This window comes from Belonocnema kinseyi, chromosome 2, assembly GCF_010883055.1.
Source record: "Belonocnema kinseyi isolate 2016_QV_RU_SX_M_011 chromosome 2, B_treatae_v1, whole genome shotgun sequence".
Lineage (NCBI taxonomy): Eukaryota > Metazoa > Arthropoda > Insecta > Hymenoptera > Cynipidae > Belonocnema > Belonocnema kinseyi.
Genome location: NC_046658.1, coordinates 44,506,412 through 44,521,121, shown reverse-complemented (window position 1 = coordinate 44,521,121; position 14,710 = coordinate 44,506,412). Strand labels below are relative to the sequence as shown.

The following is a 14,710-nucleotide window of genomic DNA, read 5'->3' as shown; positions in this document are numbered from 1 at the left end:
AAATACAAAATATGTAATAAAATTATTGGGGGTTGAATGCAGCGACAAAAAAGTTTTCAAGATTAAGCAACAAATAAATGATTGCACTGTATAAATGTATATGTGATTTTCGGTTCAATTTAAATAAATATATACATTCTAATAAATAATATTAAATCCATTTTCTCATTTATTAGTCTTTTTATTGACTTTTTACTAAATTATTCCCTTAAACATGTTAATTACAATTACTATTATTTTACAAAAATATTTTCTTGAAAACTTGAAATTGTTAAGATTTTAAAGGTACAAAGATTCTTTACTGTGCAACTTAAGATGTAGTCTTACATATTTTTATTATTATTATATTTATATTTGAAAAACTTCATATATTTTGTAGTAATTCTTCTGATCATGTATATGTTTTGAATAGTTTTGTCATTGAGGTCTTCAATATTATTAATTTTTTCATTAGCTACATTAATGATTTTAACAAGAAATAATTTTTTTTAACATTAAGAAATAATAAAATCAATAATATGAGCAAAATAAATCATAAAAATATAAAGTTCGAACTGGTTTCAAAATGTATCTCAAAATTAAATTTTATTCATATTAAACTACATATTCTCATGACTTTTTCTTTTTTGAAATCATTAGTAATAGTTACTCTTATTTTTTCATATATATTTTTTGTCTATTTGCAAACAGCGGCAAGTTTTAAATTATTTTCGCTTTTTCTTAATGCAATTCAATGAAAAAGTCAGAGCTACTTTTGTTGCGCCATCTGTTGGATTAGTTTAACCGACAATTCCCCTCCGGATCGTGAGAAAACAGAAAAGTGGGGGTGATACATGGGGCTGGTCGTGTAAAACACACACATATTTTCAAACTGAACCGACGGACAGCTGCCTCCAACTACCCCCACCCAACTTGACCGGAAGTCTCCAATAAACTCAGCTCGATCCGTATTAGGCAGATGGTTTGTCCATCGACACATAGAAATGGACCGGTAATGCTGTGGAGAGAACGGTAATGAGCTCTAGAGAGAGAAAAAACATATGAGAATAAACCTATCTCTTTCTAGATAAAGCTGATTGGTCGAGAATATTATCGTTGGGTGAAGTTTGGCGCAGCACAGGACCGTGGTTTGTGTCGCAAGTGCCCCAATAATGTGACGCTTATCGCACTTTTCAGAATTGATTTATTTATGATTTACTTAATTATAATTTAATGTAAATAAATATAAAAATGGTGGCAGTCTGTGTAGTTTGTGGGCGTTGTCAAGACTTTTATATGGAGATATGTTTTCATACGTAAGTAAAGTTATTGAATATAGTAAAATAAAAAATGTTACAACAAAAACAAAACTTCAAAATATGAAGTTTTGTACCTATGCAATTAAAAATGGTTATTTTTTATGTTATAGAAATATTGTTCAAATTTTTGACAGTTTTTACATTATTTTTGCACTCACACAACGATTATTATTGTAGCATTTTGAATCCAATTTCATGAAGAATTTAAGGTTAACAAGTTTTTAAAATATTCTATCTGAAACAGGTGATTTTAGATGAATGTTTTTTTAAATTTAATTTATTATAACTACAAATTTCTAACGTATTGTTTATCTTTTTTTTTTTAATTAACCGTACATAATATTTAGGCAATACCCGGGGCCACCAATTCACTTGACAGAGTCCTGAAATAGATAAAGGCAGGTCTAATCTCATATATTTTTTCTCTCTCTAGAGCTCATTTCAGTTCTCCCCAAAGCGTCACCGGTCTATTTCTATATGTCGATGGGTTTGTCGCATGCTTCCCTGAGGATCCTTAACCTTAGTTGTGGTACAGCGCCACCAATCAGAATTCGTGAACCCCGTGTCTCACCACTCCCTTACCTTGGAGGATCTCTACTCCGAATGTGATTAGTCTTTCCAGGCTCCCGCTCGAATCGATTCAAAATGTTTCCTCGTGTTCCCAAAGTCGCATAAAATTTCTCGTCAACCATGAAGACGATGAATCACGTCATGTGAACTGAGAATTAGTTTCGCCCTGTTTCGCCGTGTAAAGTGATAACTAAAAAAGTGTTCGCTCGTCGACGAAACACCGAACGAGGTAAATCTGTAATTTTAACCGGCATCTCAAATTAATCTGCGGTATTTTTAAATGAGATTGATAATATATAATTTTATATTCTTCTTCCGAAGAAAAGTGCATCGAATTCTTGCATACGTTCAACGCTATGTGTTTCTCAAAAATGGAATTTATGGAAAAAATTCAGATTCTTTTTTCATTGATTTTATAAAGTAAAAGGGTTATTTGCGCTCAATGGTTTAATTGTAGCGTTTATATGTTTTGTGTGAGTAACTAAATTGAACGTCTTGTGCTAAAATCATAACGGGATCTGTAACTGAGTGAAACACCGGTGACATCACGTTACTCTTAAAATGCTTTGTTAGGCGCCATAATAAAAATTGTCTAATCCTGAGTTTGTCAAAAATCCTATCTTTCTAGTGATTTCTTACTGTATTTATTGCTATCGCGGCACTTAGACTGTTAGTCGGATTATTTTAGATTTTTGTTCTAAGGGTTATTGTACTTCTTAGATGCGAGTTTTATTTTCGTAACCTGAGGTGGGGATTGGTCATATATGGAACACGTGCAGCTTTCATGGGGTTAAAAAAAACTCAAAGCTGCATGTTATATATCTTTCGATTTATAGGTCTACAGGAAGTTTTCGTAATGTTTGAATGTTGACAACTTATATAATTAAGCAACAGAAATGTCATATTTGATAATTCAATTTGTAAGCTATCACTCGCTCTAAAATTTAGTGTTCCATTTAGATTACAGTATATTTTTGGTAAAAATTTCTCTTATCTTTTGCTTCGTACATTCATTCAGTTTATATGTGAGCGTAATGTGTATGGAAATCTAAATAGGCCATTAATATTTTTCGGATGAGAATTCAAATGATAATCAATATTATTTTATCTTTTTTGAGGTCGAGTTTTAGTGTTTTTGTTTATTTTACATTACACTTTAGTAATACTTAATATCCGGATACCTTTTTTTCTGTTTAAAAATATTTGTCGCATGTTTATTAATTCATTGAAATTGTTTATTTGCAGATAAAACAAAATGCCGGAACTAACAGAATTGGACAAAGCGGCGTCGTCCGAACCTACCAAGGTCGAAGCAGCAGCAGCTGGATCAGGAAGTGATTCGGATTCTGATGACACCATCCCGGAACTCGAAGATGCTGGAGCAGGAGCACCAGTGTCCTTCCCAGGATCCACAGTTGCTGGCCTTCCCATTGACATGGTTTCTAAAGCCAAACAGAGCCGTGGCGAGAAGAAAGCTAGGAAACTCATGAGCAAATTGGGATTGAAACCAGTAAGACTCTTATCAGTTTGTCTCACGACCTCTTAAATTATTGTAGTCATTTTTTGAAAAACATTTATACGAACAAGTATGAAAAAATTTATATTTCAGGTTCAAGGAGTCAACAGAGTAACAATTCGCAAGTCCAAAAATATCCTCTTTGTGATCAACAAACCAGACGTCCTCAAGAATCCAGCTTCAGACACTTACATTGTCTTCGGTGAAGCCAAAGTAAGTTCGTTTAACAAATTCATTCTTCTGAGCTTTTGGGTCACCTCGCGAGTAATTGTCCTTCATTTATTTATTTGTTTACTCGTGCAAAAAGAACGTATTAATTTTTCAATGTCTTATTTCAAACTCTTGAGGTTAGGTTGGCGCATTGTACACGAAATATTTAGTTTGAAAATTGTAGCCGCGCATCAGAAAGGGACCTAACTAACATTTGAATTGGCCACTTAAGGGCGTTTGAACCAGAACTCCACCGCAAAATTGAATTGCCTCATTTTACTCTATGAATACTAGAACCGCATTTTTTAAATAGATAATTAGGGCCCATTCCTGTTTAAAATCACATCTATGTTCGGATTAAAAAATTGGCTTATTTCAATACTTTTTGTGTAAAACGCTTTTTTTTTGTAATCTGAGCATTCGAACAGATCGTTTTACAACAAAATTATTAAAGTCAGTTGATTTTTTACTCCGAATACAGATTTGATTCAAAACAGGCATATACACTTAATAAAAAAAATATATAATTCTTGTATTTATTTAGAGTAAATGAGGCACTTCAATTTTGAAGGTGGGTCCTGGTTCCAACATATTTAAGTGACTTATTCAAATGTTATCAAGGCCCGTGTTTGATGCGCGGTTTCAATTACCAAGAGAATAAAAAGAAATGATAAACAACATAAGTTTACCAAATGAAATTATTTTCGAAACGTATTTTCGGCAATCTGCAATACACAATTCAGAAGATTTTGACGCCTATTCAAATTCAAGTCAATCGATTTTTTTCCTGGTTATATATAATATTGATAATATCTTAAGTATTAAGTTGAATACTAAAAAAGGCAAGTATTTCAATACTTACAAAACGTTGGGGGGGGGGGGGGGGGGGGGGGGGGGGGGGGTATAGTCCAAGGATGAAATTGAGGCAGTAAACTTTTAAATCACTATTGCAATTAAAACCAAAATTAAAGAAGGGGAAAAATAAAGGGAGCTACCTAAAAATCCCCTTTTGTTCTTTTTCCTCTTCTTTTTATATATATTTTAGGCCACAATCAAAAAAACATGTACATAAAATCCACCGTTGCAGTGTTCTCTCAACTTTAATCTCGAACAAAAAAAAAGTATTTCGTTTTAATTGTCTTGAAAAGGGTCATTGGTAAATATCAAAATGATTGTAGACTTATTTGTAAATGTTCTTTAATTGTTAGTAAAAAATTTTTAAAAAAGAATGAAGAAAATTTGGAGTTTATATGGAATTATATGGAATTCAAATTTTATTTGAATAGAGACTGATTTCTTTTCAAATCATGCAATGGTGTCTGCGTGAGGTTGTCAGAATATTTTGGCATGAAAGTATGTTATTCTACACTTGAAATAAAGTAAGACGTGTTTGACCATTTAAATGAAAAAAAATTTGTTCAAGAATGGTGAGCTGTTGAAGATAACCTTACAATTTCATAAAAACTTCCAAAATATTTTTCAACGTGATGTAGTTTGTTTTTTTTTACCAAATATACATATTCTGTTGGTTTTTTTTATGCGATGAAGAAATCTTAGCCACCTTTCCAATTTTTTATTTTTTTTTCGTGGATGATCGATAATATAGACTACATATTTTCCAACTTTGGCCTTTGGTAAACAATTTCTTCCTATTGGAATATCAAGGAAAAAAATGGTTTAGAAATTAATTTCCTTTAAAAACGCCGATTTAACTTTTTTAGTATATGGCACCACATAAATAATTTATGCAGTTTTTACTGAATCATGATTATCTCGATCTGGATATACTACCAACAATCGCAAAATTAATATAAAATTTTTTTATACCATACCGAATAAAGGATTAAATATCAAGGAAAAAAATTGTTTAGAAATAAATCCCCTTTGAAAGGGCCTCTTTCACTTTTTTCATATATATTTCACCACATTAATTTATATATCAAAACAAAAAAAAAACGAAAACCAAACAAAAATTTAAATAATTGTACTTTTTAAAGGTAATTCATTTCTAAACACATTTCCTCCTTTATATATGATCCTTGTTTTTTTTAGTTTAAAAAAATTAACAGTTTTGATATTTTTTGTTGTTGAAAAATGTTTCTTTTTTCAATAGGAAGAAATTGTCTACTAAAAGCCAAACTTGGAAAATATGTAGTGCATATTATCGAAAATCCATAAAAAAAAGGAAACATTTTAAATATAGGCTTTTCGAGAAAATCACTTTTCAGAAAATCCGCCCTCAATTTTGAAAATGTTGATATTTCTCTCAGATCATTCGATAGAGCTAAGATTTCCTCATCACATAAAAGTAAACCCGACTCAATATGTCTATTTGGTAAAAAACGACATCATTTTGATTAATATTTTGGCAGTTTTTATGAAATTGTAAGGTTATCTTCAACAGCTCACCATTTCTGATTTTTTTTATTAACCAATGGTATTTTATTTTAAGTGTATTTAGGGGTGTGATGATGTCCAGATTTGATCTTTTTCTTTTTTAGTTTCCAATAATTTTATATTAAACTTTGTATATTGAACGTGAAATAGGAATTTTAATTTAGGTTTATTTTGAATTTAATTTCTTAAATTTTTGATGAATTGTTAGCCAAATTGTTAATGAGTATTTGAAGCAAATTGTCGATAAGTATTTCGCGTTATATCAGAATTAATTTTAACACATGTAATGTTTGATACGATATGACCATAAATGATTTCAACCTATTTTTCATGGCATGATTTTTTCAAAAAATAGATTAAAATTAAATCTTCTGGATTATTAAAAATTTATATTGATTAAATTACTTTCTTTTGTTTCTAGATTGAGGATCTCAGTCAGCAAGCGCAGGTGGCAGCAGCCGAAAAATTCAAGGAGCCACCAGTAATTGCAGCAACCGAAGCAGGTGGCAGCACGACGGTAATTATTTATTTCTTTGACATTTAAGCGTTCAAAAGTGAAAAATCTTTATAAGCGTCATAATTTAAATTGAAATTAAGGAGGAACTTTTTATATTTGTTTGTTATTTCTTTAAATTTTAATTAATCTTGTTAAAAAATGAAATTCTGCTGAACTTATTGATCGATGTTTTGAAAACAGTCAGAATTATTAGATGCTTTTTTTATTGCAAAATTAACTAAATACCTTTTTTGGGTTGACGAAAAGGATTAATTTTATAAGAACTTGTAATATTATCGTAAACGGACATTTTGTCGACAAAATTATTCAAATTGATCATTTATATTCTCATTTATATTGAATACGAGTTATACAAAAATTGAATTAGATGTTATTCATTATTTAGCTCATTTAACTTCATATAGAAAAATCATTTCAAACAAAATGCGTACAAATTTTAGACAGTAAAAATTGTGAGTTTCAACTTCCATTGTATTTGAATTATAAATAAGTGTTAATCAGAGCTGTCACGCAGTCATTTAAGTCACTACCAATCACTTTTTTAAAGCAAAAGGTCAGCGAAGTCATTTTTCTATCTCACCTTGAAAAGGAAGACAATCTAAATAATGTTCAAGTTTTAAATTTTGTAATTGTAGGTTCTCAGCTTTTCATGCCAAATTTTCGATTTTGTTTCATTGACTAATGCAAATTATAAATACGAGCTCGTGTCCCAGTAACAGTTGTTGGTAAGTGGGTGAAATAAAATATTATGCTAAGCACCACAGTATAATAAAAAATTTAAAAACCTTGTTTCTTAGGACTGGCTAATACGGTTTTTGTTTTACTTTTTTATTTGAATCCGTTGCGCAAAATTTGCAAAAATTTTCTATCACTCATGTGCGATTTTGCTTCAAGTTTTCTTTGGTAAGACTTCTCGGGACTAGTTGCTTTTTTCCAGCTGTATTTTTTCAAGATTCACTTGAGCCCAATCTCAGATATATATTTTTTATTTGAATCCAATATACAAACGAACAAATAGCTTTTTGTCTCCAAAAAAGTGTCATCTTCTTCAATATGTACTTAGATCCTTACTTTATGGCTTGTCCTAATATCTTTAGTTTCATTTTCCAAAAATCTCTAGTTTTATTTTGCATAAAGATAGGTGAAAGTAATTCAGGTGCATATTGGCTATGAATTGACGTGGTATTTTGGAAATTTTTCCCGAGTGTATTTACCTTACAAGTATTTTCACCTAGGATAAGTATGGAAATGGTATTAATGTTAAATTAAAATTGAATTTATTTATTTACATTATTGATTTTTTAAGTACATTAGTCTGTGGCGACCCTGTATTATGCTATATTTATGCGTCGTTTTAACACTTGTAATGTATCAGGTCTAATTTATGATCAATTTTTTTAAAACAACTTTTTGAACTAACTATTTTGCCGAGAAATATGAGTTAATTACATATACCATTTTTTTGAATTTTGAAATTTTACTGCGTGATAAGGCACTCTGAAATAAATGAGCAGGCGAATTATTTTATTTTGATTATATTTTAATATATTGCTGTGTAAATGTGAAAACATATCGTCTCATATTTTAGCTGGATCCTATTTTTTGAAAGTTTGAACTTGAAGGTACTTTTTTCAGTAATTGTAAGAAGCTACTTACAAAAAACATAACTTGCCCAACACAGTCCGGGTACTCTAAGACTGCTTTTCACATAATATATATTTTTTAATTTCCAAAAGGTGGTGGCACCTATTCAAGAGGAGTCTGAGGAGGAAGTAGACGAAACGGGCGTCGAAGAAAAGGATGTTGACCTCGTTATGTGCCAAGCCAACGTTTCTCGAGGGAAGGCAATCAAAGCTCTTAAGAATAACCAAAATGATATCGTCAACGCCATAATGGTAATTAAAACTATTATTATTTACTCCCCCTCCTAACTATATCATACGTTTCTAAATGATGATAACTGTGAAGGTTTCGCTTATTTATTTCACAGTCAGAATTAAGATATGTAGATAACCTTGGCAGACTGACAATTCCCCTCAATCATAATTTGTGTCTTTTAATGTTCTTAAATTTTTATACGTCTATTTTTTGTTATAGGAGCTGACGATGTGATGAAACTACGTTGCAGCATAATAGGCTACGGTACATTATAACTCACATAGTGAGACCTTTATTTGATTTACCTTAAATCGATCGATCACTTTTTTTCTCCATCTCGTTAAGATTTTTGATAGAGATTCTTTTATTCGGAGGGAAATCTACATTAAACTAGAATATTTTGTGTCGATACAAAATTTTTCATGTATATAGACAAATCAAGCGAAAGAATAAACATTTAATTTGTCTTCAAACCGTGCAAAATTTTTCTGAAAAGTTTTATTAGGTGCCGGCTAATGCAAGTAAGGTACACTAGATTTTAGAATAACTGAACAAAATTGAAAGAATGATCAGAACTAAACCATTTTGCTAAATTACGATCATTAAATATATAGTCATTTTTGAAAATTTTAGTTATATTAACCCTTAAACTGCCAAAACGCCACGACCGGTACACTGCTCTTCCAAGGCGAATAACTAAGATTATTCGACACTACAAAAAGCTGAGATAAATATATTTCTATTGCTTAAGATCTCCTCTTTCCGATGGTACCAATGAAATTCCTCAAAAAAATTTATTATTCCAAAATGAAGTTTAAACAAAAAAAAAAAAAATGTGATTTTTCGTGCCTATTTTTTTTGTGATCCATTTTTCAAAGTTTTTCGAGTCTGTAATTATTCTGGAACCCCACTAACCGGTGGAATAAATGTCTAAACTTTGAAAATCCATGGTTCAAAGATGGATTTTTCGTTTCAATCTTTTCAAAATGGCGTCTTAATAGCAAAATTTTGTGAAAACATTCATGAATTTTTTTACAATAAACGATGCTCTTTTCGAAAAAATATTCAAGAGTAAAAAGTTCTTGTAATTAGTCAAGGAATACGCCTGAATTCCGTAATCTTTATTTCACTCTGACTTCAACCCACACCGCCACCGCATTTTTATTCCGAGAATTTTCGAGTACATCCAACAAAAAAAAAGCCTAAACGTAAAGCCCCAAAAAATTTAACAAACTCTGAATCGGAATGGGATTCCGATGAAAATACTGAACGTATCATCATACCTAATCCAGATTACTCTGGCTCTGATGGAGATGATTCGCCAGATGACGAGAATTCGGACAGTACCTGTTGATCGTAAACCAAATTTATTCAGGTGAATGAGTAAATCTGGGCTGGTAAAAAAATTATCAGCCATTATTAAATTATTACCATGAAAAAACATGATTTGGTTCCAATTGTTTTTGAGAAGCTGTGTAACTATGAAAAATAGATCTATATGGTACATTCGGTCCGGAAAATTCCGATCCCGAATTCTCGTCATCTGACGAATCATCTCCATCAGAGCCAGAGTAATCTGGATTAGGTATGATTATACGTTCATCATTTTCATCGGAATCCCATTCCGATTCAGAGTTTGTTGAAATTTTTGGGGCTCATCAAGACGCCATTTTGAAAATACTAAAACGAAAAATCGATCTTTGAACCATGGAGTCTCAAAGTTTAGACATTTTTTCCACCGGTTAGTGGGATCACAGAATAATTACAGACTGGAAAAACTACGAAAAATGGATCACAAAAAAAAATCGGCACGAAATATTACGTTTTTTTGTTTGTTTTTTAAACAGCATTTTGGAATAATAAATAAATTTTTTCAGGAATTTCATTGGTACCATCGGAAAGAGGAGATCTTAAGGGCATGTGATACTTACAGTTTCCCCGGCTTTTTTTCCACAAAAATGAAAAATGTTTAAAACTGAATTCGGAGATGCTATAAAATATCATACGGACGTCCCCAGATTCTTTTTTCAGGGATAATAACAAAAAAAATTTATTGTACTAAATAAAAATTTTATGCACATGCATTATTTTGAGGTGACGTCGTTTTTCATCTCTGCCTTTCCGATAATCTGGAAATTATTTTTGAAATAAACTTTTTTGATTGGTAGCAAACAAGGTTAGTTCCGGGAGATTATTTACTATGTTTATTTGTAAGTCCAAAATTTCCGGCCAAAAATATTGTGTAGTTTGGAAGTAACGCTCGGGTGATTTGTAACACACATAACCTCGAAATATACACGCACGTTGTTAGCATGTCCGTTAGCATGTTCGCTATCATTTCCCAAATTTTTAAGACAAAATATGTATTATTCTAGAAAAAAAGCCAATTTTCTAAGTATCACATGCCCTGAAGCAATGAAAATATATCTCAATTTTTTGTAGTGTCGAACAGTCTTAGTTATTGGCCTTCGAAGAGCAGTGTACCGGTCGTGGCGTTTTAGCAGTTTCAGGGTTAAATCATGGACATAGGAAACAAGGGACTAGGCATGCTATTGCGGGGGTGATGCAATGAGGGTTGAGGTCCGCCACCTTTTGATGTCCCGCGACAAACATGGCAGCGCCCACATGTTTATATTTTCATGCACAGTTTTTCGGCAAAAATGCTCGCGCGCATAATCAAATGGCATATCTTAAGATGGCGGCTCTCCCCACTCATGGAATTCTCCCCCCTCCCGTGGATTCAACTTGCTCGCCCAAGTTAGGATGGCATGCCTAGTCCCGTGTTTCCTATGTCCATGGGTTAAATCCATCATTCGGGCTTCCGTAGGGTTGTAAAGTTTCATGAAACGTTTCAAACATTAGACCGGGTAAAGTCAAAATATGGAAATTACTATTAAGTATTAAATATAAACATTTTGTGTTGCAAAACAAATCATTTGAACTGATTAAACCCTAATCAACCCAATTTTTCTATTTGTTGTTGAGATATCGTTGTGAAACGTTAAGAGGTTCTAACCTGACTTCTAAACTATCTTAAAAAAAATTCTGCCTATAGGGGCCCACTCTGGATGTTACCTCGATGATTTAAGGCGATGGCGTGCGGGTTTTAAGCTCAAAGAACGATAGCAAACAATTAATAACATCTAATTTTTTAAATATATTATTTTAAAAACTTAAAAATTGATTTCAATTAAATGAAAATAAATTTCTCATTTAATGCATATTGAATTTTTAGAATGTTTTATTTATAAAACGATTTCATTCAAAATGTAGAAACTTGGAATAGAAATGAATAAAGTGACATTCTGCTATTTCATTAAACTGTCAAGCTTAATTTATAAATTGTTGTCTTTCAAAAACATTTTTTTAAATGTTATCGGCGCTGTATTTCAATATTTGAAATAAATACTTGACATAGAAATACATATTTGCTTAAAAAAGATTAAATCTAGTTTGATCGTTTGGTTCCGTTACTGAGTTAAGGAACCTAATCTCAACCTGACATGAGTGCGCAAGCGCACACGTGTTTGTACAACTTACAAACGTTTAAGAAATTTTGGTTTCATGAAACTTTTCATCGCGACATTTCATACTCACAGCCCTAGTTTTCCGGATTTGAAGTTGGGATAGAGTTTTTTGAACCAAATATTTCGGTTTCTTTTATTCAGTTTAAAAGTTGAATGATGAGAAACGTACTTTTCTAAATGATGATAACTGTGAAGGTTTCGCTTATTTATTTCACAGTCAGAATTAAGATATGTAGATAACCTTGGCAGACTGACAATTCCCCTTCAATTATAATTTGTATACTTTAATGTTCTTAAATTTTTACACGTCTATTTTTTGTTATAGGAGCTGACGATGTGATGAAACTACGTTGCAGCATAATAGGCTACGGTACATTATAACTCACATAGTGAGACCTTTATTTGATTTACCTTAAATCGATCGATCACTTTTTTTCTCCATCTCGTTAAGATTTTTGATAGAGATTCTTTTATTCGGAGGGAAATCTACATTAAACTAGAATATTTTGTGTCGATACAAAATTTTTTATGTATATAGACAAATCAAGCGAAAGAATAAACATTTAATTTGTCTTCAAACCGTGCAAAATTTTTCTGAAAAGTTTTATTGGATGCCAACTAATTTAAGTAAGATGCACTAAATTCTAGAATAACTGAAATAAATGGAAAGATTCAATTCCTCAATTAGGTAATTAAATATGTAAATAAAGAGTCCGCGGTCTAAACCTGTTAACTGACATTTTAGAAGTTTTACACGGCAAAGGAATATCGTTGTTATTTGTGCAATTTTCAATATTTTTTTTAAACTGTAAAATATTTTTGCTTATTTAATAGAGAAAAATAATAAGCGTTAATTTTATAACATTTGAATCCAAATTGAACGTAACATGACAATTGAGAGCTGTTCATATGTTCTCTACCAGGGGTCCAGCGGTCTAAACCTGTTATCTTCAGTGTTCTATCGCTGGGTTTCTATTATTTTTCCTGGAGTTGCATTTTTCCGCGTGGTTTCTTAAGCTGCGGACAAGTCTTGCGTGTCAAAATGTTTGGAATTGCAAGGAGAACATACATGCGCTTGCAAAAATTAAAAATGATTTATTGCAAAAATTTGCTCAGTGTTAGGAATGGAGATGCGTCGCTTACCTTCGTCTTTACAGTCATCTGTAGACGAAAAAATCGAATATGACGTGAAAGTAGCATACACACTGACATGTGTCTCACTGCCCTATTATACGAATAAACTTGTCCGATGTGAGAAAAATACATTTAAAAAAACTAAAAGGAATTTTGCCGTTGGGCTCGCGGGATATGGACTGCATGTAAAAAATCTTACAGAAAATACAAAAAAGACCAATTGCGAAAAAATGTCAGGTTTAGACCGCGGACCCTTTAAATATAAAGGCATTTCTGAAAATTTTAGTTGTATTAAATGGAGGCCTACGTAACTGTTGCAGTTGCTCAGGTATTATCTTAATCGGTAAATCATGGTTTCTACTTTATCGTAACTTATGCGTTAGTTCCAAGCTACAAACACAGGTGGCAGCATGATTTGGTTTTCCGCATTTAAGTTTGGGATGGAGAAGGATTTTTAACTCAATATTTTTTTTTGTTCAGCTTAAAAATTAAGTTATTAGAAAAGTACTTTTCTAAATGATGATAACTGTGAAGGTTTCGCTTATTTATTTCACAGTCAGAATACAAATATGTAGATAACCTTGGCAGACTGACTATGCTCTTGAATTATAACCATTATTTTTTTAATATCCTATAAATATTCAATATTCACATTTTTTTCAGGAGCTGACGATGTGATGAAATAACTTTGGAGTGTAATAGGCTACGGTACATTATAACTTATGCAGTGATACCATTATTTTATTATCAGTGAATCGAGCGATCATCATTTCTTTCTCCATCCCATTGGTCACCATAAAAAATACTTCATGTATATACAAAAGTCTTGTGAAAAAATAAATACTTTAATTCATGCAGAATTTTTCTGAAATGCATGCTCTGTAGATGTAAGATAACTTAAAGAACTTAATGATCGCAAAATAGTTTCGAAAAATGATGTTTCGTACGTAATTAAAGATTTATGAACCTCTTTAAAATAAAATTATTACAATAAGTAGTTGAATCCCTTTATAATGAGTATATCATGCTTATATTTAGATTAAATGTCATTTTTAAGGTGGGATGGAGAATTAGTTAATAATGTGAAAAGTTTTTATTTTATCTTATCAACTAAACATTAAGTGGTTCAAAATGTAAAGAATCTTTCTGTTTATAAAAAACGAGACTAGAAATAGATGTATTTTTAACAAAAAAAGATTTGTCTTTATTTAATTTGCAAGCTTGACTGCTAACGGATTTACACTTTCACATTTGTCAAATTTTAGTCTTACACTAGAACTAGCAATCTTAAATGAAGGATTAACAAAAAAGTATTTTAAGTTAAATCCTTATAATTCAATAATCAGGGTGGTCACTTGTCAGACAAAATAAAGTTTGTCAGGGAAAATAGAAATTTATATGTTTTTATAATCTTTTGGAAGCACTTCCTAATATCAGTGTAAATATTTTTTCAATGTACAATCTTTAAGAATATAATTACATTGTTAGTTTTTTATTTGTAGTTATTTCTTGATTTACAGTTTGGATACATATCCTTTAGTTAATTAATCAGGTCAGAAAACTCAACGGCTTTACAATGGGCTATGAATCGCTTTTGTAAAATTAAACCTTATTAAAAAAAATTAACCCCTGTAATGAAAAAAAGTACTAAAAAAATGACTGG

The 14,710-nt window shown here is 31.3% G+C and overlaps 1 protein-coding gene across 5 annotated transcripts; it reads left to right on the top strand.

Moving 5' to 3' along the window:
• The first annotated feature begins 1,915 nt into the window (after positions 1-1,915).
• LOC117167394 (nascent polypeptide-associated complex subunit alpha-like) lies at positions 1,916-14,235 on the top strand. 5 transcript variants are annotated; one of them, XR_004466389.1, is made up of 8 exons: positions 1,916-2,097; positions 3,114-3,378; positions 3,478-3,597; positions 6,413-6,508; positions 8,245-8,403; positions 8,606-8,650; positions 12,239-12,283; positions 13,711-14,235. XR_004466389.1 is itself a non-coding variant. In XM_033352289.1 (7 exons), exons 2-6 carry the CDS (start codon positions 3,124-3,126, stop codon positions 8,618-8,620), a joined length of 645 nt encoding a protein of 214 aa, XP_033208180.1. In that variant the 5' UTR covers positions 1,916-2,097; positions 3,114-3,123; the 3' UTR covers positions 8,621-8,650; positions 13,711-14,235. The 5 variants fall into 5 exon arrangements, 3 of the variants coding, with proteins under 3 accessions (XP_033208180.1, XP_033208179.1, XP_033208178.1); XR_004466390.1 differs by having other exon boundaries at positions 12,239-12,302; XM_033352289.1 differs by lacking the exon at positions 12,239-12,283.
• Positions 14,236-14,710: the final 475 nt, after the last annotated feature.